This window comes from Salvia hispanica, chromosome 5 (genome assembly GCF_023119035.1).
Source record: "Salvia hispanica cultivar TCC Black 2014 chromosome 5, UniMelb_Shisp_WGS_1.0, whole genome shotgun sequence".
Taxonomy (NCBI): domain Eukaryota; kingdom Viridiplantae; phylum Streptophyta; class Magnoliopsida; order Lamiales; family Lamiaceae; genus Salvia; species Salvia hispanica.
In genome coordinates, this window is record NC_062969.1 from 24,724,391 (window position 1) to 24,751,343 (window position 26,953).

Sequence of the window (26,953 nt, forward strand, 5' to 3'; positions counted from 1 at the left end):
AATTAGTACTCCTACTATTTACATCAAAAAGAAACTAAACAAAATTTTCTACTCCGTTAAAATAAATATTAAGCTTTTATTTTTTTCAAATAGAATATTAATCTTTTTATTACCCTGATATACGTCTTCGAGATACTTCTTCTTCCACAGTTTAATTACTAATTGTGTCAAAATAAATACTAGTAATACAAAATAATTTTTGTCAACTATATACGGCCAGCAAATCAAATTTAGAGATTCTAACAAATACTCATATAGAATATTTTTAAGAATTATATTCTAAATATTCATTTTTTTACATTTATAATTTCGTCAATCAAAACTTGCTCTTGTATACAATCATAATTTTTCCTTTTCACTTTTAAAATTCCAGTCAAATTGGCAACACTAAACTGATATGAGGCTTCTAATTTGTAATGATAATGATAGGTTTATTAAATCCGGTTCAACATTATTAAGGTTAAAAGCAAGTGTTTGATTTGATTTAGAGGATTAATGGTGCGTAGGAGAAGGTGTGATATTAAGGGGGAAATAATTAACTTTATTAATTAGAGAACAGAAGAAAAACAATTCAAAGACTTTTATAAGGGTGAAAAAGATACAGTGCCCAATTTGGAAAATTAAAATAAAATCTAATATTCAATTTAATTCAAAATTTAGTACTACTATCCTTATAATACAAATACTATTATTTTTTGGAAACTTTTAAAGAAATTAACCTCATTTTCATCTCTCTTACACTACACTTTCTATAATTGTAAGTCAATGCATTAACATCAATTGAATCCACATGATACCAATGAAATTGAACGACACGTATGTGACAACGAAGATAACAAAAACATGATGTGATCTTAATGAAGGAATACACGCGGGATACATTTTGTTCCCACTTTTTTCCCTCTGAATTACTACTATTTTTAATTTATTGGGTGATTGATGAGATGCTGGTAGAGATATTTTCCCGTCTCCGACTCCGATGCGTGACGTGAATAAGCAGTCCTCCTTTAGGCACTGGAAAAGGCCCATACTGTATTGCATCCTCTTCCCCAATCACTCTCCATCTGACACAAATTAATTTAAAATTTGTTAGCTCCAATGAGAAATCAGCTATAAATAAAATCAGTTGAAAAAAAAAAAAAGAGTAAAACATTATATTTCAGGAGTGTGAAAGGGGCTTTTTAATAGTATATGAATTAATACAACCATTGAATCGATTTCTACGACAAACGCACGAAAAGATCAGTAAATATTCCTGCTCCTTTTGTTCGTTTCTCATTCTTTTACTTTACTTTTAATTTAATATAATGTTATTCTGTTTATATATCCCGGCCCAACTCCTTTGTAGAATGATGAGATGATTTACTTTAACCCTACGCATAATTAAACACTTATTACACATGTATATAAGTGAAGCAATGTGCATTATATATAGGCCAATACTATAAATTGAGTTGGCTTGACACATCAGCTATCAAAGAATAAAAACTAGTAATTTAGAGGAGATCTAATCGTCTACTACTAATTAGGTCGACAGGTCGATTAAAAATCTAGTGGTCCAGGACATGACGTGTCAAACCAATTATTCATAATTGCATAAACCACTTCTTTCCTTTTTTTTTTTTCTCACTTTCTAGAATTGAAATTGGTTGGATGCACCATGTGGCAATATGTCGGGACCATTGAATTTTTACTCCGATCCAGGAAGTGAGGTGTGTCTAGATGTGTAAAATGAAAGAAAGATGTAAGTGAGTACCTGTAAGTAGTAATGAGGTGGTGGAGGAGGACTAGCATCTCAAGCTTAGCAAACTCACTGCCGGGACATGAATGTACCCCATTTCCGAAGGGCATGTATGTGTATGGCCTAGGAGATACCTGCACCAATTATATTCATAATTGTAGTACTCTTAAGTATAATATTGGATCCCATTCCCATGCCTTAGAATCTTTAAAGATATGCATATATTGATATTAAATTAATTTGCTCACGTGGCTTGATTTACATGAAAATTATAGTCATCAAAATGCCGTAGAAACATTGTGGACAAATGAATAGTAGATACCTCAAATCTAGAAGGGTCGAATTTATGTGGGTGGGGAAAGAAATCTGAAGTGTGGTGGATGCTTCTGAAGAGAGGAAGCACTTTCCATCCTTTGGGGATCACATACCCTTCCAACTCCACATCTTCAACCGCCTCTCTGAATGTGAATGAAACTATACTTGCACTTCTAAGCGTTTCTTGTATCACCTACGCGTACGTCATATATCGTCATTTTTACCGGAAAGATAAATAAACAAAACATGATAATAACACACATTTCGCGTACCCTGGTAGTGAGCGACATGTCTCGGGTGTCATCCCACGTAAGCCCCCGGTCTCCCTCTAGTTGTAGTTTGCGTGCAATACCCTCTTGCTCCGCCGCAACAGCTTGGAGGAGATTGGGATTGTCGTGCAAATACTTGAGGAGCCACGTCAGCACAGTGGCTGTGGTATCATGAGCTGCGAAAATGACTCCGATTATGTTATCAGCTATTTGAGAATCAGCCAATTCACCCAACTCCACTCTCAGCATATTCCCCAGCAATCCACCTCCCCCTCCATTTCCTCTTCTCCTCTCAATTATCTTCATCAACCTCTCATTCAACGCTTTCCTCACCCTCATCGCCTTGTAAAACGGACTTCCCGGAATATCCACCGCCATCGAGTTGTACCCTTTCTCCAATTCCCCATACAAACACCTTATCCCTTCCGTTTCCGCCTCCGCCTCCCCTCCAAACACCGATACCATCGCCACCTCAAACGCATACTGAAAATTACACACATATGTATGTTAGGATCGTAGACTGCATATTAGTTTGATATTAATATTGTGTATTTTAGGCTAAGCCCGCCCGAATTTTTTTATGAGTTACTCTAAAAAAAGCCTCAAACTAATTCTGCGGTGTGAGGTGAGTTTGCAACCCAACAATATAACTAATTAGTAGTAATATTGAGTGTATGTATGAATTGACCTTTTTCATCTGTTGCAAGGTGCATATGGGGCTGGTGGCATGTTCCCAGCTGGAGAGAAGTTTGAGAGCAATGGTGTGAACGGAGGCGACGGAGGCTCGGATGGCGGAGGGAGAGAATGAGGCGGCGACCAATCTCTTGAGCAGAGAGTGGTAGTGGCCTTGGTGGAAGAAGAGCGCCGCCGGTCCTATCAATCTCTCTTTACTTTGTGGGTAGGTTGGCTTGAAGAGATGAGCTTTGCTCGCCAAAACCATCTTGGCCGCTTCTGGGCTTGATATCATCACACAGGGGCACCCCAATATGTGACTCTTGAATATATTACCATACCTGCCAATCCAAACAAATTAATTACTAGTATGATGGTGATGATGGCGACGACGATAACTGTTGAGTTATTTAATCAACTAACCTTTTGCGGCGAGTGGAGAAGAAGGTGTTGGGATTTTGAGTGTAGAGTTTCAGGGTTTCTCCGATGTAAGGCCACCCCATGGAACCGGGAGGTAGACGGCGGTTGCGGCCTTGCTCACACCATCGGAAGAGGAGACCCGCCGCTGCAAGAGCCAACACCACCATCAGTATCATCATTTTTTTCTTTTCAAATTGCGTGTTGAGAAATTGTTACGCACCAAGCGCCTAGAGATGTAAATGCTTAACCTTGCTCTCCCTTATTTTTATAATGCTCTTTCACTTTCTTGCTTTTTTTTTTATTAGTATTATTTTTGCGTAGTCAATTCTTGGTGATATGGAATTAGTTTGTCCAATTGTTATCGACCACCTGTATTACCATATCCTTCTATATTAGTACTTCCTGAAAATATCTAAAAGTGGACTTGACATAGAGGATATTAATTGCTTAACCATATGCAGTTAGAAAGTTGAGGTAGGATCAATGTATTAATTAATTATAAGAAATATTTATACATTAAGTTTTGGCTTTTGATACAATTACTGATTATGAAACGAAACAGTATGCTGTTTCTTGGACTAGTCTCGGGCGTGCGTGAGACCATCTCTAAAGGTACACTAAAATCTAAAATGGGATAGATATTTAGCTCTAATAGTACTCAAAAACCAATCATATTTTTGGTTTTTGAGGAAAAAATACAAATCTTTAGGTTTACACTCAACTTAAACCTAAAAGTTTTTCAATTTTTGTGAGTAAAAAATGCATAATATAGAGAATATTTTTTTAAGTTTGAGTTTAGTGTAAATGGTTGGAGTAAAATTAATATTTAGTATGAGATTTACATTAAAATGAGTTTGAGTTTAGTGGAATGGTTGGAGATGCTCTGAGTAGTTTGAATTTTTGTGTTTTAATTTGAGGCATGTATAACATTAATATTTCACGAGCCATACGTTTTCTTTGCTTTCTTTCTTTGAGAATATTGTAAGAGCATCATTAACGCAGGCGGGCCGGGCCGCAACTCGCGAATCCTGGCCCGAATTTAGCGTTGGAGCAGCTTGCGTCCCGGCCCGGGACGGTCCCGAGGACGCAGTTGCGTTCCGGGGCCGCTCCCGAGTCCCGTCCCGTCCCGGCCGGCGTTATGCGTGCCCGTGCCGCATCCCATGCGGCCCGTCCCGGCGTTAATTGCGTTCGGGCCGGGCTGCAAGTCCCCACGAAATTGTATTTTTTTTATTTTTTTTTTGTTTTTCTATTTATACACTAAATTTGCTCCATTTTTTAATACTCTTCCACACAAACTCTCACTCTCAATTCTCTAGCATTTCAACACTTTTTTAGTTCTATGGATTGGTTTAATAGCGACCAACGCCAGATGGACGATTTCGTGAACTCCCTTTGACGATTAAAATATGTTGTAGTTGTGAGTGCAAATGAATAGTTGTGGTCTGAGTTGTGGCCCGAGTTGTGGCCTGCGGTGTTAATGGAGTTGTGGTCTGGAACCCCAAATTTAGGGGAATGATGACGTGCAGATAACTTGCGACCCAAATCCTGGATGGAATTAAGGATGCTCTAAGCTGACTTAAAACCGACATTTAAGAATGAAGAGTATTATGGATGTGCGACAGTTAAAAATGAAGAGCAATTGATGGATGTGTTGTTTAAATTACTCTGATTTTTTTTTCTTAAATGTTCATGCAAGGGAAATAAAAGTAATTACTCCTTTTGTCTCACATAAGATGATACTTTTTTTTAGTTTATTTCAACTAAGATGACACATTTGCTTTTTTGGAAATTTTCTCTCTCCAATTAATAAACTCAACCATTTTTTCACACACCTTTTAAATACTCCATCCGTCCCAGATTTGTAGTAACATTTTGCCATAAAAGTCCGTCTAACTAAATGTTAGTACTACAAATGTGGGACGGAGGGAGTATTCATCTTTCTCTCTCTTTCTCTTTATTTTAATACTTCCACCTATCTTTTCTCTCTCCAATTAAACACATTAATCAATAACTCCTAAAATCCCGTGCCGGCTAAGGAACGTGTCATCTTAGCCGGAACGGAGGGAGTATATTATTGAGAATTTATGATATGCAATGTATATCCACTTAGTGCACGTGTCTAAATTTTGTGCTAAGTTTCCTATTCGTCGATGCATATTATTAACATTTTTTATAATTTAGATGGTAAATTGGTGTGGCCATTATGGCAGACTTTTGAAAATAAGAAAAGTAAACTATGTCTACAACCAACACATGTATTAATTAATTGAAGAAATATCAATGGAGCTGCAAGAAGATTTAATTTCTTTCATCTCCAAATGTACATGATTATGGAGTAATTTTCGAGAAAGTATTTTGACTTTTCTATTTACAATTTATTGTTTTCAAGAGCGATATCAGCATATAATATCACATCAAATAATGTACATGAGATTAAAATTATTAGTTACGACAATAGTAGATACCGTAAATAATTAATACTGTAGGTAGACACGCAAGACTTCTAGAACGTTGCAACTATAAAAATACTACTACTACTATTACATGTTTTAACTATAGTCTATAGCCTATAAGAGTTCGATAAAGGATTTCATTGATCTGGCAAGTACAAGTGTTGCTAATTCCGCCACATTAACGTATGATCCTTGATAATATTTCCTAATACAAAACAATGGGAAATATCTTCATTTCACCAACTACTTTGCTATAAATAACAATGACCACTAGTCTACGTATCACCTACTATTACCAAATCTTTCCCCAACTAGCAATGTTCCAAATCTTGGCACTCTCACAAATTTTTTAACTTAAAAGTGAACAATTATTCGATAAATCCCTGATAACAACAAGAAGAAAAAGTCAAAAAACTAACTCCGATCCTCAAGATATTTTATACATTATGACGCTATTAAGATATAATGTGATTTAGATAGTAGTACTCCGTATATCATAATCTCGATTTAGATAAAAACCAATCTAGCTAGCTTATTAAGTTATAATTTTAGTCAAATCATCATCTTTATCTAAAATAAGTTGAAATTAGTATAATGTAAATTAAGGAGAACTAGTATTATTTTTAAAAATATACTACAAAAATACTCTTTTATAATGAATCAAAAATGAAATCTTACAATTTGTAACAAAAGATGGCACGACACTTGTGCGATTAGATTCACATTCATGATACATTTGTTAAATTTATTGATTGTCGAATAATAGAAGATGGGGATAGTGAAGAGTGAACATGTGAAGAAGCGGCGCCGGCCAGCACCACCGCACAGTTGTGCCCGACAGCGTGAAACCAAAGTAGGTAAAAACCCACGTTTTATTAATATCTCCACACCAATTCCATCACGTCATACTACTATTTCCGAGATACGCCTCCCAATGATGAGTCTCGACACGAGTCCTCCTCTCATTGGCACACCTACCCCTTCTCTGCAACTGCACCATGTTGCGGCTGCTTCTCGATTTCCTCCCATGACATTATCGTCAATAAAATTTATTTTATTTCTCTTTCTTGACAGCTTCATCCTCTTGATATTTTCATCCTCTAATTTTGGCTTTATGAAAGTGCGTAGACACGCGTTTGCTTATGTTTAGCGAGAGTGAGTGACGATCGATGAGCTACCTATACTACTCGGTCAGTCCCGACTAAGATAACAAATTTCTTAGTCGGCAGACTCAGCACATAATTTTAGAAGTGGTTGGTAAATGTATTTAATTAGAGAGAGAAAAAATAGTTGTAAGTATTAAATAGAAAAAGAGAGTTGAATATCTAATTAAGGAGAGAAAAAATAGTTGAGTGAATTAATTACATAGAGAAAGTTCCGAAAAATAGAAATATGTCATTTTATTTTAGACAAATTACAAAAAAAAATTAAGTGTGTCATCCTAAGTGTAAGTGGGAGGGAGTAGGGTCATATTCTAATGCTTATAACACCCTAATCCAAAATTAAGACCAAATCTCCACCCTTAGATTTTAAAATGACCGGATGAGATTAAATATTAGGAATTGCAATAAATAGTAGACAAAATATCAACAAAAGGGTAATATTGTCATTATGTTATCATATGATAATTTTCGTAAATGTTTTTTATATCAATATAGTGTACTACAAATATCAACAATATGACATAAGAATATCAACACTATTAGTACAAGAAAATATCGAGTACATGGTTTTATTGAGATTTTTTTATGTATTTGTTGATAAAAATCTGGTTATCAACATTTACGAAAACTAAAATAAAAAATATCAAATTTCATCATTCGAACATCGTCGGAACATATGCAATTGAAATCTCGTTGGAATCCTTATAAAATTATCTTTAATTTGATATATTTTTTGCAAAAAAATAATTTAAATCGAGAGAGTTACGTAAATTTAAAGTTTTAAGATGATTTTAATGAGAGAGTATTGACATTAATACCCTCTAATTTTATTTATTAATTTTCTTAATTAAAAATATAATCTATATGACATTATTTTAACCACTAGATCTTTTAATCTAGTGGCTAAGATTTAGTCTTAATTTGAAATTGATAATTAGTTAGTAATTGATCACTCCCCAAAAGGAATATATATACTAAGGATGGGACTTATTCTAATGCTTATAGCACCCTAATCCAAAATCAAGACTAAATCTCCACCCTTGGATTTTAAAATGAGTGGATGAGATTAAAGCTCACAAATCTCAATAAATAGTAGACAAAATATCAACAAAAGGGTAGTATTGTCATTATGTTATCATATGATAATTTTCGTGAGTGTTTTTTTATATCAACATTGTGCATTACAAATATCAACAATATGATATAAGAATATCAACATTAGTACAAGAAAATATCAACACATATTTATTGAGATTTTTACATTGTTTTATTGAGATTTTTTGATGTATTTGTTGATAAAAATCTGGGTATCAACATTTACGAAAACTAAAATAAAAAATATCAAATTTCATCATCCGAACGTCGTCGGAACATATGCAATTGAGATCTCGTTGGAATCCTTATTAAATTATCTTTAATTTGATATATTTTTTGCGAAAAATAATTTAAATTGAGAGAGTTACATAAATTTAAAGATTTGAGATGATTTTGAGAGAGAGAAAGTAGTTAGTTATAATTACTACATATAGGATTTGACATTAATACCCTTTTAATTTAATTAATAATTATTTAAATTTAAAATATATTACACTTAGCATTATATTAACCACAAGATCTTCTAATCTAATGGTTAAAAATTGATCTCAATTTGGGATTAGTAATTAGTTAGCAATACATCCATACTAAGGATTATATACTATATACTACTACTCCCTATAATTAGCCTGATAAAAATCCCATCAAACAGGACCAAATTCAGTTCTTATATTAATTCTATTAATGAATTCGCCGTTTTGTACTACTCCTAGTAGTTTCTTAATTCATGAAGCACTGCTATATTTTATAAATGATTTTTGCATATTCTTTTCCATAAATATATGAGAGAGAGCATGTTTAATATCAACTGAGTACGTGGCACCCCTACATTAATTACGCCGCGTTTGGCTCCGTCAACATTGGAAACTAAAATTTGTTCCTTAGAGGAATGGATGAAAAATCTTGCATTTCAGTGATCTGATCTTTAATTCAATAGATATACTCCCAGTTTCAGTTTAGGTGACCTATGGCATTTGCACACCATTGAATTCATGTATCCTTCATGATTTGCACTTGCAGCCTGGAGATTGTCCACAAACGTTTTTTTATTTTAATTTTATAAAACAATAGTATAAAATTGAACAAAAGAAAATTTATTTAAAATTTACAATTAAATATAATTTAAACCTTAATTAGAATGATTAATTATATATTCTAGTCAAAAGGACTTTTGTATAAGAATTTCAATCAGGTTGCAGGCCATCAAGTTTAGGTCATTCCTAATTAGGTTGCGAGCTGATTTAATTGAGTTAAAATTAGCAATCCTGACCACAAACATTTGGATTTCAGGCTAGCATCTAATTATTAAATTTGACTTTAGTATATTTTGTTCTTAGTGATCCTATATACTATATAACAATAAGGAATATTATTAAATTTGACTTCAGTATATTTTGTTCTTAATGATCCTATATAATATATAGAGAGAATTCGGAATATTGACATCTAATATCATGAAACTTTCAAAAAGTTTTCTCCTACGAACTTTAAAATTGGCAAATAATATCACAAATTTTACCCCGGGTTTATTTTTTTTCTACGAATGAAAAAATTCATGTTATTTTAATAGATTGAAGAACAATTTTAGGAATTACGAAAAAAATTCGTATCATAATATTATTTGTGGGAATATTTTTCATTCGTGGGAAAAAACTAACTCGGGGTAAAATTCGTGATATTATTTGCCAATTTTATAATTCGTGGAAAAAAATCCAACTTTTTGAAAATTTTATATTATATGCCAATATCCCTACTAATAAACATATATAAAATGAAAAATGTAAATCATTTCATATGATAAAGTACAACATATAGTTAAACATTCCAAAAAAGTCAAAAGGGGAACCTATAATCTTTCCAATGTACTATAATATAAAACATTATTCATATTTGTAGACTGTAGAATATTATTGATCAATTTTGAAATATAGTTAGACTCAACCACGATTAAAAACTAATAATTTAAAATTTTGTAAGCCATGACTCTGGATAAGAATAACGTTTATAAATCTTGAATTGTTGACATATTTGAATAAGTTAGGATTGATATTGACATGTTAAAAAAAATAAACATTTTAAAATTTGTAAGATTAAATTTTTAAAATTTCAGAATATTTCTTGTAGTAAACTTTATATTTACAATTCTTACAATGAATTTGACATATCATCCCAATAGTGCAATTATGATGGATTCAATTCTTTTGCAAATATATAGCGTCTTGTGTTGCAGACATATCATCCTTAGAGCATCCACAATGGCGGCGAGCGGGCCGGCTAGCCGATTCCCGACGCTGGCCGGTCCGCTCGCCGAACCATTGTAGGCGGCAAGCGCCAAATCGGCGAGAAAATAGGCGAGCGCTGGCCGATTGGCTCGCCGCCATTGTAGGCTGGCGATCGGCCAGCGGCTTTTTTATTTATTTTTTTATTATTTAACTTCCGAAACACTATATATACGCGATTTGAACGTCATTTTCATTTGCACCGCTTGTTTTAACGAGTATTCTCTCTCTCTGAATTTCTGTACAAGAGCAATAAGCGAAATGAGTAACGCGGGTGGTAGTGGTGGGGATGCTGAGGAGGAGTTCGAATGGCAAGTGTTGGAAGAGTTAGAGGCCTATACGATTCGCGAGGCAGAGCGGCTGTTAGAAAGGGCCGGCTAGCCGATTTCCGGCGCTGGCCGGTCCGCTCGCCGAACCATTGTAAGCGGCAAGCGCCAAATCGGCGAGAAAATAGGCGAGCGCTGGCCGATTGGCTCGCCGCCATTGTAGGCTGGCGATCGGCTAGCGGCTTTTTTATTTATTTTTTTATTATTTAACTTCCGAAACACTATATATACGCGATTTGAACGTCATTTTCATTTGCACCGCTTGTTTTAACGAGTATTCTCTCTCTCTGAATTTCTGTACAAGAGCAATAAGCGAAATGAGTAACGCGGGTGGTAGTGGTGGGGATGCTGAGGAGGAGTTCGAATGGCAAGTGTTGGAAGAGTTAGAGGCCTATACGATTCGCGAGGCAGAGCGGCTGTTAGAAAGGGCCTTGCAGCCACCGCCGCCGATACCTCGACCCGTTGTCCACCGTCGAGCAGTGATTGATCGGGATCACGTAGTTGCACATCAGCGGCTATATGACGACTACTTCGCAGAGCAGCCGCGGTTTGGGGACAACCTGTTCAGGCGGCGTTTTAGTATGCACGGGGAGGTGTTTATGCGTATCGTTGACGCTTTGGGGCGTCGATATCTGTGTTTCCCCTTCAGGCACGATGCGGTTGGCAGACCCGGCCATTCAGCTATTCAAAAGTGCACTGCGGCAATCAGGCAGTTGGCCTGCGGAGGCGCGGAAGACATGTGGGACGAGTACCTCCATATCGGTGAGACGACTACCCTGCAGTGTCTGAAGTATTTCTGTCAGTGCATCGTTGAAATATTCGGTGAGCAGTATCTTCAAAACCCTATCCCCGAAGACTGCCAGGATTTGTTGCAGATGTACGGGGAGAAGCATGGGTTCCCGGGGATGTTAGGCAACATAGGTTGTATGCATTGAGAGTGGAAGAACTGTCCCGCTGCCTAAGGGGTTCTACACCACCGGCTACAAGGGAAAGAATCTTACGATGATCCTCGAGGCCGTCGTTGGCTGTGGATTTGGCATGCGTATTTTGGGGTAGCCGGGTCGAACAACGACCTCAACGTCCTCAACTCGTCGCCCTTTTTCAACGAGCAGTGCTAGGGTGTCGGTCTGGCCATCAGTTTTTGCTGCCAACGGCAACCAGCATGATATGGGCTACTACTTGGCGGATGGGATATACCCTAGATGGCCCATCTTTGTGAAGACGATCAGATGCGCAAATGAGGACAAGAAGGCCTACTTTGCGGAACGGCAGGAGTCGGCGCGCAAGGACGTGGAACGCGCATTTGGTGTGCTCCAGGTTCGATGGGCGGCAATTAAGGGTCCAACGCGTTTGTGGCATGTCAACTGCATTGCTGATATAATGTACACATGTATTATCATGCATAGGGCTGGGTAAATATACCGAAAAAACGGTATATCGATCGTATCGTATTGAAAAATATCGAAAAATATCGAATTTTCGGTATATCGAAACTTTTGGTACGATACAATACCGTATCGAAAGTTTTCGGTATGATAACGATATGAATTTTCTTATACCGCGGTATACCGTTTTATATCGAATATACGATATATATCGATATTATCGGTATACCGAAATATATCGAAAATCAATATGTATCGAATTATCGATACATATCGTTTATACCGTTTATACCGATGATGATGATGATGATGATGATGATGATGATGATGATGATGATGATGATGATGATGATAATAATAATAATAATAATAATAATAATAATAATAATAATAATAAGAATATAATTTATTTTTTTAAGATTAAAAGTTTAAATCATAAATGTATCCATATAACTTAATCATATATTTTTTTATTATGAAGATGTGGACAATGATTATTTTATTATGTTAAAATTATACATTAATTTTGGTTTTATTTTTCGGTTTTGAATTATATTTTTTGGTATACGGGTATTCGAAATTGTATAAAATTTCGGTATATCATACGAAATATCGATATACCGTTCAGAACGGTATACCGAAGTTCGGTACGATATACCGAAATTTTGAAACGGTAACGGTATAGTTTTTTTCCCTACCGAAATTTCGGTATACCGAAATACGGTATACCAAAACTTTCGAAACAATAACGATATTTTCGGTATGATAACGAAACAAAATTTTTGATACGGTATATCGTATCGACCCAGCCCTAATCATGCACAACATGATTGTCGAAGATGAAGGTGTACAAGGAACGACGATAATGAAGCCGGTCCAAGCCACGGTGTGGCCGCCGCCAACGTACGACGGGGGGTACCTCACGATGAAACCGGCCGCCTCGAGGCACATGCCGACATGCGCCAAGTGGATGCTCATATTCAACTCCAAAAGGATTTAATTGAAGAGTTGTGGGCGCGGAAGACTGCACGACGATAGTTTTTTTGTTTTATGTATTTTTTTTAATTATGTAATTTTTTTAGGACGCACTTTTTTTTATTTTAAATGAAATTATTGCATTTTCCCGTATATGTGTCGTAAATTTAATTTCGCATTTTATGTTTAATTCCGTAAATTTATTTTTTAATTTTGATTGTTGTGGCTAGCCTATTGCTTGTCCGGATGATGTGGCAGGACGAATTTTAGTGATGATGATGTGGCAGAAGGAGTTTGTGGCTAGTTTATGACTAGCCTAAAGCCATTGTGGATGCTCTTATAGTAGTATATAAGGAAAGGTTAGATCTGATCCATTGGATCAATAAATACACCGTATATTTAGATCATTACATAAGTATATTAACTATAACAATTTTTATTAATTAATTCAGTTATGAAAAATAAAAATTAAGGATTATAATGAGGATGTGATTGTTTTCAAAAAATAAATTTTGATTCTCACCTAGTTCATATGTAACACGAGAGAAATGAGTCATTACAAAATACATATATCAGTTTATTATAAGTAAGATTGTTACAGTTTATAAATTTTATCCATTTTTAATTGGTTTGTATCAAAATTGGATGATCTGAAGTGAGTGCAGTTAAAGTAAGGTTTATGATTACTAGTAGTACATTTGATAGGCCTCTGCTAGCCCAAACGGTTACCACTTTGCAAAATTGGCAAAGTTGGAGAAGAAAGTGAGGGAGCACAGGAAGAAAAGTGTTAGTACTACTAGCTTTTATGATAAATCTCTACCTAATTTATATCTTCAGTAACTATAATTATCGGTTTAGCCTTGGTGTTTTATTTATAGTTATACTGGAAACTGGAAAGTACGAGAGAGATGGGCAAGTGGGTGACACGTAGGGTTTAGATAGAGATAGTGTGATCCTGTGGCCTAGATTCAAAGCCCGCCCAAACTTCCCGCCACGAGGACGCCTCTAGTCGCAACACCTGGACACGTAGTGGCGTCCACGTGTCTCCATCCTGCACCACACACTGGCACCGCTTTCCAGAATCGACCACATCATTATTAGATATATATATTCACCGATATACAATTAGTTCATTTTGGTTTCATAGACGTGAAGCTGATTAATTAGGGATTTAGGTAGATGGAAACAGGAAGCAGTAGTTGTTGGGTAGCGGAAGAAGGATGCTGCACTCCGAAGCGAGGTATACCGGCGAGAACAACGCCGCCTCCGCCGCCGAGGAAGAAGCCGGTGGAGAAGAAGAATTCTCCCAAGGGCGGCTACTTTGAGCCGCCTGACCTGGAGCAGCTGTTCGTGGCGCTTCGTAGGGCTGAAGCTTATTGTGTTTGACTAGGAACAATTAGGCTTAGGGTTTGGCTATGCATTATGTGTATCATCATCTCATCTTCCATGCCATATTTAATATTTTTGGGGAATGCTAACGTATGTATCAACCGTTAATTAGATGTAAATGACTTGTGAATTAACTACTTATAATTAATGTCACTTGTTTGATGTTATCTGAATGCCGTCGTTGGTTTGATTTTTATTTTGTTTTCATCTCCCCAATGGCTACTACTATATTATGTGGATTTGAACAAGGCCGACAATACAGTCTAGATTAAGGATAATGTTTAATAATGCAACAACGTTAATGTTGTTAAATATTCTACTCCTACAAAATTAGGGGCATAGTTTTTTTTCTTTTTTAACTAAATTTGGGGCTAAAGTGTCCTGGGCCCTTATTGTTGCTTTTGTAAGAGACCCATTAGCAAATGATTTGATTCCATTGGGCCAAGTCTTGATTAAGGTTTTGTTTTGCGATAGTCATAATTGTTTAATTTTACTTTAATTTATTGTGCGACTTGCACTGGTGTAAATAATTGGTGTATAAATATGAGGTGGCGCGGTTAACACTTAAAACACCATATTAGTATTTCACAGCCTTTTTCCAAATCCAACTGCTGACACCGAATTGTAGTTTGAAAATGGAAGTGGATACACATTTATTACTTCTACTACAATCTTGACAACTAAAATTTTCAATCTTTTTCGCCTAAATTTTTTCAAAGTGTCGTATGAAATGGAGCATTGAATTCACACCGATAGATAATTATGGTGCTCTAGAGACAAAAACAAAAGTGAAAGTGACGCCCTTGCACAAAATACGAATTCTTTACTAAATTTGCTCAGTTTACCAATAAATGTCACAGGTAGAAATTCAAAATTGATCAAACATAACATGGATACATACAAGTCACTGTCTGAATAGTACTACAATGTTGTCAGTATATTAAACCTGAAAGCTCAAGCTTCTTTTTATAAAACTATAAACTCAAAGCCTTAAATCGGTTGTGGTGAATAATGTTGTTTCAAACATGCAATACTGAAAAAATACTGAATTTAAAATTTCACTGGTTTTGTCAAATAAAACCAAAGTCTTTGTAGCAAGATTTGAGAAAATAATCTCCCACTTAAACATATCTGTGTAGTTAAGCGACATTCCATGATTGATGGAGTATTAATTATGCAACTACCTTAAAATGTCTTGTTCGGCGATTATATGATTAATTGTAATACCAACTATTTAGTGAGATCTAAATGTCCAATTCATGATTTGACATAATTCATAAAATTATTTTAAAACATTGGATAAATCCATAAAACAAATTTTTTATTGGCCTTTTCCATGTGTCAAACACATAAGAAGATAAAGATTAGTTAAAAGAAGTTAAAAATGGTTAATGTGAAGGTTGATATCGGCAATTTTATTTTATGTACTTCTATATACCTCCAGTCTGATACCACATTTTCACGCTTCATTATCCAAAAAATGAGCTTCTATTTTAGAAAAAAATACTGTAAATGTTTATCATTAACATATTTTTTTTTAAAATACAGGAGTATTTTTTTAATACTACAATTATTTTTTCTCTCTTCATTAATATATTAAGCTACGATTTTTCTTTTTTGACTTGATAGGATAAATAACATTTGTTAAAATTCGATAAATTTGACAAATTTTTTTTTTTTTTTTGAACAAGGCAGGGGTAACATTCGAAGACATATAAATCAACAATGAGGCCTAAAGTTAATGGGCCGGGAAAGGAAATATTGTGCTTTATTTTAGAATACATAATCCCTCGTGAAATTTATCAAAAACTAGTCAAATATTTGCAAGTAAGCCATACGTACATGATACATAATATTCTTAAATTTTCAGTATTTTATGTAATTTAGTGTGAAAAATTTATTATCATTTCAACGATATATAAAAATTATTCTCTCAAAATTCTAAGTTTGAATTTTAAAATATATAGTCCATACCAAAATAAATCCATGACACAGTATAGTTGATGAAACCGTAGTCAAGAGAAAAGTGTTGACCGTGATATTTAATTCAAAGTGAGTAGTGTTTAATATGTACTATAATGAAGAATTAATTATTTGCGTAAACTATAGTATTTTGAAATGAGGTTGTAGCATGAGATAATAATAATGGAGGGAGTGGGAATGCGTGTAGGCCACATGGTTCGCATGTGGGCCTCCAAATGCTTATATTCTCAATTCACATGCATACTTTTTGAAATCTCCTAATTTCATTGCTAAATTAAAATCACTCTATTCTTACCTTGCCATGCTATCTAAATGAAATTAACCACTTGATGCCTTTTTATGTATTTAGTAAAATACTAATCTAGAACCTTAGTCATTAACTTAATATCAACACCTTTTTAGCCAATTTTAATCTATAGGAAGATACTATGCTTCACTATACAAAACTAACAAAGATTCGTTAATGAGTATCAAACCGGATCTTTATGACTTCAAATTAACTTTATAAAATATACTATTTCATTTTTGGGGTATACATAGATCGATGTGATGCCAAATATTTGATCAACAACTTTAGTAACCAAATGTGACTGTCAAATTTAGTAATTGGATTTCTTGTTATTTGGTTTATCGTGTTGGTGCTACATGCGAAGCGCTCTGCAACACTAAGTACCGAAATGGATTTTTAGCGAGGCAACTAAACGCGCAACTACAATCGCCCTTGTATATAATCTATTTATGAAGAGTACTAATTATTCATTTGTTTTAGTCATTTCATTTTCTAGTCTGAATTTTTTCAACCCTGTTCTTGAATTATAATGATGTATAGAGTATCATTTTAATTCATCTCTTTGTTTAAACACAAGAATATTAATCTATCAAATCAATCACATACTCATTCCTAGTTAATTTTTTTTTTTACCTTGGGCTTGCATATAATTTTGTAAACTACAGTGAATGTATATATTTGTATAGTGGGGTAGAGTAATAGGAATTTGTATTATCAAAATGTGAAAAAATCCTCACCACATAATGGAAGTAATGATAGAAGAGGTGATGTGAACAAAGAAACCAATATTTGAAAATGAGTGACCAATGGACAATGGTCACATGATTTTTATTTGTTGATAATATAGTACGAACAATAGCAGCAGTTTTGTTCTGTTTATGTTCATATTATAGTTTCATCTACTGTTGACTGGTCAAATTTGGAATTTTCAAATAATCTCAACAGTCAATTGATTCCTAATCAAACAACCAACTTAATTAGAATCCTATAAACATAGCCGATTCGCATTTAATATGGATGTGTCGCCGCTCTGAAAAATAATCTACTTATAAATTTAATACTATATACACATGTGGTCAAGCAACTATAAATCAAAATTTAAATTAAGCGTACAATTTTGATTACATAATATTCTAGATTCGTCCTAATTCTGCTAGATCAGTAAAAATAGGAGTAAATAACAAATAAAGCGCCGTTAAACTAGCTCGCCTTATTTTATTAAAACTACAAATGACCTGGGCCTACTAACCGAACAATACATAGTATTACTCCACTACTATATATACTTTATGGCCTTGATTTCTAAAATTGAAAAGGTTTTTTATATTATAAAATTAAAGAAATTAGTATGATTGGCCGATTGGGTGCGTTTACAAAATATATATAGCCAAGGTCTTAGCGAGATGATTATCCAAAGTTTTTCAGAACTTGAATGGGGAAACTCAATCTGCATTTGTAAAGAATTGACAAATTTTGGATGGGGCTTTGATCATTACTGAAGTTGTAGGGTGAATTATGAAGGCCGGACATGAGTTTGATGGAACTTCATCGATTAGACGATATTGATGGTAATGAGATTCGAAGAAAATGGACAAAATGAATGTGTGATGACTGAGTTGATGTCCATTCTCGTTAATGGGTCACCCACCTTTGCATTTCCGATTGCAGAAGGGTCTGAGACTAGGCGACTTGTTGTATGTTACTCTTACCGTCCTAAAAAAAAGAGTCTCGCTTATATAGACGGCACAAGTTTTAGTTAGAGATTGCTAAAATAAGAAATATGAGGAGAAAAAGTGGATAAAGTAAGAGAGATGAAAGAAAAAGTAAGTAAATATGAGAGAGAAAACTTTTATTTTTAGATATAGGACTAATTTTTGTGGATATTTAAAAATAGAAAAATGAGACTATTTTTTGTAGGAGCGAGTGAGTATTTGATTTTATTTGCTCCCGGTGGACCTCGACCATTTTCTTTGATAGAATTCTTATAAATATATTAACTCCACCACAACTTTTTAGTTGTTTTATTATTATTGTTTATGTCATAGTAATTTTGAATTATTTACTGTTTGAGTTTTGATGAAGCAGCGGAATCTTATCTCTACTATTAGGTGCAAAATTATCTGAGGGTGGTGCCGAACCCTACCATGTGCATGTGTTACTCTCAAGTCTCACCTCTTCTCTTTATTCTTGAATTTAAATACATACAAAAATAACTTTAATCAGTTGACATTTGACTACTTTTAGAAAGGTTTTGATGCTTTTAAAGTTTAAACAAAGATAATCACTTAAAGAGCAATCATAATACATCATCCCAAATTTCCCATATTAGCAACAACAGCGTACACTACTTTTTGGAAAGGAACTAACTGCCAAAAATATTAAGAACTTTACTTATAAAGCGATGGCATTTGGTTGATTATAAACAATGTTTTTTGTTGTTATTCACATATTGCCCAAGTTTGATTAAAAATAAATCTAGGAAATAATAATTGCAATATATTAAAAGCATAATGCAATTGAAAATTCATCTAACTTTGTGTTATTTGTGATAATCATCCATTTTCAAATTAACAAATGATAATAGTATAAATTTGTGGCTGAAAGATTTAGCATCAAAGAAGAAAAAGAAGAGAAATATAGAGGGAATAATAAAATGAGAGTGAGAGTACAAGAGAGTAATGAGCACCGACCTTTTGTCCAAATCAAATCGAATTTCAACAAAATATCACTCTTATTCAATTCCAAATCTCACATTTCCCCAATATGAAAATCCCCCCACCCCTCTTTCTCATGTTCATGTGCACCCTGCAATTTCCCCCTCTTTAAGAAATCACACTACTTTGCCGTCGCAGTTAAAGTCGCATCTCCATATAACAATATTATTCTAATCTCAACATATACATGCATATATTGAATAAGACACATAATTATTAGACAAAATACAAACTCACACCTCAATAATACCTCAGCATGGGGTATCTTTATTTTTGTTGAATTCGAATTTGTTTTCTTGCTATGCTAATGCTATATCATTTCCGATTGATATGACCGACTCGTTTTCAATTGGACACTGATTTGATGCCGTAGAGTTAGGAATTCCGTGACTTCTGAATTGTGAAATTGGTTTCTAGAATTTTGTAGCAATGACTGGATTATGATGCCCCAAGAAAATAAAAGTTGATTGCTTTATTCATATTGTTAACAAGAATGACATACTATGAATTTGTAATTTCACATAGAATTGTGGAAAAGGATCATAAAATGATAAGTAATAATGAAATGAGTTAGGAGAAATAATGGCAGAGAGGCAGGAGCAGAATGGGTTGGGGCCTATAATAAACGAGATCCAGCATAGAATTTGGCTGCAAATTATAAAGTAAGGCGCAAAACTGACCATTTTACTCAAGCATCCACATGTGATGCTGCTAAACAACAGTCGTCAATTCCACCCACCATTGTCTCCACACTAGTATATATTGTCCCACCACCACCTCATCTCACAACTCTCTTTTCTCTCTCTCTCTCTCCCTCCCTCTGCATGCCCTCTCTCTCTCTCTCTCTCTCTACACATCCCTCTCACTCACACACCACACAAAAAGGAACCATTACTAGGTGCCTTTCTAAGCAAGGGTGGATCCATGGAGTATTACATGGATGAGAAATGGCAGTTATCCAAAGAAGATAGGCCACATTCCTCATCCAAACCGTCTATATCAAGGAGCGTCTCGCAGCATAGCTCCTCCAAGTCATCGCTGCAGAAGAGCTTCTCGACAAAGAACCCCTTCAATCTCTCCCGTAGCACCTCTCAGAAGAGCACCTCCTCGAAATCCTCCCTCCCCAGAAGCTCATCGCAGAGGTGTTCAGGCTTCACGCGCAAGTGCACCAACTTGGCCAAAGAACAGAAGGCCAAATTCTACATTGTCAAGCGCTGCATCACCATGCTCGTCAGCTGGAAAAAGAACGGCGATTCTTGATCAGAAAACACCCTCTTGTCGTCGTTGCTGGATTGAGAAATAAAAATGTAATTCTTGTTTTGATCAACGCATCTCTCTATGCGCGAGATGGATCTTGGGCTCGTTTCTGAACCTGAAGAAGTTTTCCTGCCATCCCAGATGAGAGAAAGAGAGATAAGCGAAAAATTTCTCAGATCCTCAATGTAACTAGAGTTCCATGTTGTAAGATGTAAGATAAATTTTAAATTTCATTGCAGACACAAATATTAAACAAGTTATCATCTATTTTTTTCTTCTTCCTACATTTATGTGCATTAAATTGTTAGTACTATAATAGATCTGTATATAGAAGTATAGCCCTATTTCTTTATCCTAGCTAGTCTTCTGCTAGTACTCTAATTCTTGTTTTCTCAAAGCATCTAGTTTGATGATAGAAAGATTCCTGGCAGCAGTAGAATTCAAGTGCTATATACAATACTGCTAACTCTCAGAAATACAATGGGAATCTTCACAAGTACCAAAAACGATGTTGTATTATTATTAGAAAAAAACTGTACCTGCTTGGCTGCTTCTAAAACACAGGTTTTTCAAAAAAGTTACTGTCAAGGTATCAAATTTTTTACCTCGTGTCACTAAACATGGAGGTGAATTCCATCAAGTATTATATATTATTATCATTTCGTCTGTTTCTCCCTTGATAGACATGGATATCTTCAACAGAGAATTCTACCTAACGGCAAATGCAGAAAATCTTCCATAGATAAAACAAATTTACTTACCTTCAAGCTCTGTCTGGTTTGTTCTGATCCTCCACAAATATAAAAGACTATTTAGTATCAACTTTGAAGTTCTATCTGCATCCGTAACTGTGCAAATGATGTGAATTATCAGTCATTCGCTCTAGATTATTTACATATAATAGTATCACAATCACCTCTCTCATTGACTGCAAAAAGTTTTAGAAATAGGCGATAGCGATTAACCCTTCAACAACCGTAGTGAAATTTGGCATGCGTTAAAATATTCAGAGAGGCCATCCCTCTGGTGATACATTACCATCACTCATTTTGTTTCTGCTACCAATTTTATCTGATTGAGCACACACCATGTATTTGCAAAAATACTACTAGTAGTATTTTTTTCAATTTTTCTGTCCTCTAATTTGTTGATATCAATATTGAACCATGTGCTCTCCCTTGGAAGAAAATATAAGCTTACCAGAAAATGTTGGAATCCAATAAGTGCACGGGAGTCCCGTCTTCTCCATACTCTACCCACTTCTTTAAAGTACAATGTCATGTCACAACCACCTCTTTTATTCACTACTATATAGTTTTCAAAATTCAAATTTAAATCACTAACCAAGCTTTCAACAGTCATCAAGTTTATAACATTGCTTCTATCTTTAGGCCATCTCCAATTGTCTACATGATCCAAATTCCTCCAAAAAATTCTACACAAACAAAATACTGAGTACTAGCTACAATTGATTTTCATCTACGAAAAATGCAATTAATATTTAACTCCCCGTTACTCGTTAGTATGTCTAGTTTCTGTAGCTTTGTTCATTAAAGAATTCCGGATTAATTTTGTAACATATTATTTCATTAATAAATTTTAGTATAGTAAATTTTTTGTTTGTATTGCATAAGAAAAATGATATATATTCATTTATTTCATAGTAATTTAATCATTCAAATAGCAACAATGAAAATTATAGTTTAGGAAACTAGTAGTATATCATAATATAAAATCTATACAAAAGACTGACTGAGCAGAACATACAAAAATACTGAAAGGGGAGAAATTTGGCTCGTGCGCGGATAGTGCTTTGCAGCCATGAAAAGTGATATGTTGCTTTGAACAGTATTCCTCCAAACCACTGTAGCCCTTTGGCATTTTACTGCAGCTTTGCTGCTGTGGTGAGAGTGGAAGCTCATAGCAACTTTGCATATGTTTAAACCAAATTGGGGTAGTTTAGGATATGAACCTGAGGTCTGACTACCAATGCCACATTGCTAGCACTATGTCTTTTACTATACCTACAAATTACCCCTTGCTCTATAAACTAAAACTGCACTTTGATAATTGTTTAAGTCTCTTATTTTGCATATTAACTAACATAAATCACTTTTAGAAGAGGGCTTTTCCGATCTTTGAACATAATAGATGGAAGTTATGTAAGCTTACCAAAGATCATCGAAGTCCCAGAAGTACTCGGACTGCATCCTCTCCATTTGATGTCTCAAGTTGAAAAAATTCACTGCTGACAGCCTCTGATCAGATGATTTTAAGCTGGATTTTGAAGCACATCTCGTTTCCCATCTCCCGGGATTTTCATGTTGTAACTAGTTACATAAGGCACCACGCCCTTTTCAAACATTTGTTTTAGCAGCTTCAATGCTTTATAGAAGCAACATTGTATGCAATAGTATACTCCATTACATTATTGAGTTCGACTTCCATCTCACACAAGTGCCATTCCTTCATTGCGCCACCCTTTTTATCATAAGTATAGACATCTGCAACCAAACAAATCATCTTCATTTGAGCTAGGAGTTCAAGTGCTTTCTCCATGTTGTTAGACTGTGCAAATAAAATCAATCAAGATAGTGTATGTAATCTTCAATGGAGAAATCCCCCTCTCTTCCATCTCAACAATGAACTCCAAAACCAGAAATGAGTCCTCACTTGTTGAGCATCCTGCAGCCAGGACATTGCAGTAGGAGATAAGCTGGAAGACTTGAGCTCGTCATGTAAGTACAGAGCTTTCTCAAGCATCCCACCATTAACAAGTTGTAACTGATTACTGATTACGCTCGGCCTCAAACCACAGCTCGTCATCTCACCTAACAATCTGTCGGCATCCCTAATTCCCCTGCTTACCCCCAAAGCAAAAATATTAAATATTATTGCATGCAGCCCTCTGTGGCGCATTTCATCGAACGGTTGGAATTCCTTCCGCTTTTCACCGTCATCGCCACGGACTTGTAACTTGTACTTGTAAATCAGGCAAAAGCCCTTTCCTCTGCATCCTCTCAAAAATCTCAAACCCATCTTTCCCCAAATCTTTTTCATGAAAGCTCCATTTATCACACAGGTGTAAGTAACCAGTCAGATTTCCCTTTAGTGATCTGATTACTAGGCAAACAATTCTCTATGCTATCATAATTTGCTCGATACCATTATTGATTCATCTAATTCAGGAATCAACAATTCTTTCTATTTTATGCAATTTACCCCAAGGATTCTCCATTCTATGGAGTATTATAAATCATAGATAATGTTTTTATTGTCTATTTCCCAATAATTTATTACGCCTTTTTATACAGAAAAAAATATTCTATTAGTTATTGGAAAATTCTTGGAATGGGATAAGATCTATTTATAGTACTCTCTCCGTTCAATAGTAATAGAGTTATTTTGCCATTTTGGTACGTTCCATAGTAATAGAATTTTTTTTCTTTTTAATAAAAATCAACACATTTTTCCATATCTACTTTACTCTCTTCTACTTTTTTCTCTTTTCATATCTCCACCTTTTTCATTTTCTACTTTATTCTTCCTTTACTTAACTCACATAACACAATTTTTCTTAATTTTCGTGCCGAAAAAAATGCCCACATTATTATGGAACGGAGGGAGTACAGATAAAAAAAAAGTGTTCAATCTTTTTTAATTGATGAATAAATATAAATCTATTAGTACTATGTTTTTAGAGATTTTGTATTCCATCACTGAAATGTTGAGTCTCTATGTATTTCCCAGTAATCTACAATGTGTTTTAAAGGAAAAAAAGAAAAAGTCAGGTGGCATCGCATTTGGAAAATTGTTGGAATGGGATAAGATCTTTATATACTATAAGAAATTGTTTTACCTTTTTCATTAAATACTACTGTAGTATAAATTAAAAGGACATGGATTTGAATCCGCAACCTTTGAGCAGCAAATATTAAACCACGAAACTTAATGATGATGTCACTGTGTTTGTAATTGGGAGTTTTCCTACCCTACGTGTTCTTGTACAGTTGTACTCCTAAATTATGGAAGGCCACCCGATAAAAAGAAGAGGATGCTCAGCATTGGAGTATTGGACCATTGATAGCTTAGCACAGAGCAGAGCACTTTGGGCATATGCATAAACTATTAGAGCACTAGCAATGGGGTCTGTCACACCTCAACCCTTATTACGTATGCACTTATTGTAAATAAATTCAAATATTTAAAACAAATAACCACATTTCGAGTATATAAAGCGCACATATTATATAATTGCAAAAACTACTATATATCAAGTACATATTTCAAACATTCTAAAAAGCAGTGGGACCTTCTCACCACTCTATATATTACACATTTATCTACATGCAAAAATGATGAGGAGGAGAAGGTTGGCAAAATGCGTCAGCCGCCGACCCTTATAATAACTGTAACTCACATCAACCCACGCATCATTGATATCTTATTCCTGAAAAATATTAATGGTTTATATGAACCACAACTCAATGTATATAAACCTTACCTTTAATTCCACATCCCAGATATCAATATATTCTTTAACCAATATATATAATAATAACCAACAAATATTAGAAACAATTTCATGTACATATGCATATGCCACTCTGTTCAGTTTATTATTCTGTGACTGGTCAAGCCTGGTATCTGCCCGGGATTTCCAATATGCCCAGTATGATTTGACCCGAAGGTCCCACTATGATTTAACCCGTAGGTCCCACTGTGAATTGACCCGTAGGTCCCAATATGATTTGACCCGAAGGTCCCAATATGATTGACCCGAAGGTCCCATTATGTCCACTGTGATTTCAGATCCAAGACAAGACTATCACAGATCTTCTTTAATCAAATGATTCAGTTAATTCCAATATCATATGCAAAACATATCTATTGCATCAATTACGTATCCATATATTCCATCAATTAACTCCAATACTATAGATAAACATATTTGTTACACAAATCACATATCCACATCATATTGCACCATCAATATTAAATAACACATAACCAGTCTCACATCATATAATTTAAATCTACTCTAATTTAACACATATCAATCAATCACATAAAATATGTAAAATTAAAAGTGTGATTTATACATACCTGATTACGACAAGGTAATTTTTCTAGTCGGGCACTTGTTCATGCTTCCCGTCCACAACCCTTGATTCTAAAAGTGTGAGTATGTGCGCAAATTAATTCCATAAAAATCAGCTCACCTTTTGTTTTGGAGCATTACCCGTTAATTTTCTTTTCCTTTCTCCAAAATTTCCTATCTTAGTTTCTTCCTTTTTTTTTCATATACCTCCTCTCTCCCCAATATATACATCTATAACAATTTATATATATGTACACGATAGAAACTAAAGTCGGCTAAACCGACTAGTCACTATAATAGCACCTAAGCATCAATTACATGTATCACTTCTCCTAATTGCACGTGTACTCCTTTTCACATGCATAAAAAACCATTTTTTATTGTTTTAAAGCATTAACTATAAATAAATATACTAATAATATAAAACTTTGGTCACTAAAATATTCTATAAACTTGTGTAAAAAGCTTTACAAATATACAAATATATTGTACATACAGTGTAGACGTACATATTACAAAATATTACTCATAAATTATTATATATTACAATAAATTCTTCAGTTACATATATATAATTTTATTGCCACACATATATATACTTCATATTGGATTGAAGTATATAATTATATTTTTATGCAAAAATTATGTATTTATTAGGTTAGGGATGTTACAATCTTCCCCACTTTAAGAATTTTGTCCGCAAAATTTATTCCTCTCTATGTTAACATACTCAACGACTCATTAAAACTCCTTTGATATGCTTCACTCCATATAAAAGAAGAATTCTGTCGTACTAACTTCATTATCAATTGAATAATAATAAAGAAATATTTCCAGTTGAAAACCTGTTCAATCTTTTGTCGATCCACTTCTATTACACGACCTGATACCAAGTGTCCTAACAATACCACATGTTCTAGCAAAAACTCACCTTTACTCAACTTAGCATAGAGTTTTTCATCTCGCTGAACTTGAAATACTGATTGTAAGTGATTAACATGTCCATCTGTAATTCATGAATATACAAGCAAGTCGCCAATAAAACGAACTACTAACTGTTCCAGTAATGGTTGAGAGACTCTGTTCATCAATGGCATAAAAATTGTAGGTGCATTTGTTGATTCGAA

At 34.5% G+C, this 26,953-nt stretch overlaps 2 protein-coding genes and 1 long non-coding RNA gene across 5 annotated transcripts; 1 reads left to right on the forward strand and 2 right to left on the reverse strand.

Moving 5' to 3' along the window:
• Positions 1-776: 776 nt before the first annotated feature.
• On the reverse strand, positions 777-3,645 carry LOC125187622 (abscisic acid 8'-hydroxylase 2). Its single transcript, XM_048084243.1, has 6 exons — positions 3,421-3,645; positions 3,014-3,338; positions 2,329-2,808; positions 2,064-2,249; positions 1,757-1,875; positions 777-1,064 (listed from the first exon to the last, which is right to left on the reverse strand). Exons 1-6 carry the CDS (start codon positions 3,594-3,596, stop codon positions 926-928), a joined length of 1,425 nt encoding a protein of 474 aa, XP_047940200.1. The 5' UTR covers positions 3,597-3,645; the 3' UTR covers positions 777-925.
• Positions 3,646-20,209: 16,564 nt separating this feature from the next.
• LOC125190552 (small polypeptide DEVIL 13) lies at positions 20,210-20,990 on the forward strand. Its single transcript, XM_048087879.1, has one exon. It carries the CDS (start codon positions 20,393-20,395, stop codon positions 20,726-20,728), a length of 336 nt encoding a protein of 111 aa, XP_047943836.1. The 5' UTR covers positions 20,210-20,392; the 3' UTR covers positions 20,729-20,990.
• Positions 20,991-22,445: 1,455 nt separating this feature from the next.
• Positions 22,446-26,112, reverse strand: LOC125190553. Of its 3 annotated transcripts, none has more exons than XR_007170941.1 (4): positions 25,832-26,112; positions 23,399-23,585; positions 22,898-23,229; positions 22,446-22,624 (listed from the first exon to the last, which is right to left on the reverse strand). It is a non-coding gene; the product is annotated as an uncharacterized LOC125190553 (long non-coding RNA). The 3 variants fall into 3 exon arrangements; XR_007170940.1 differs by having other exon boundaries at positions 22,446-22,652; XR_007170939.1 differs by having other exon boundaries at positions 22,446-23,229; positions 25,832-26,087.
• Between the last annotated feature and the right edge of the window lie 841 nt (positions 26,113-26,953).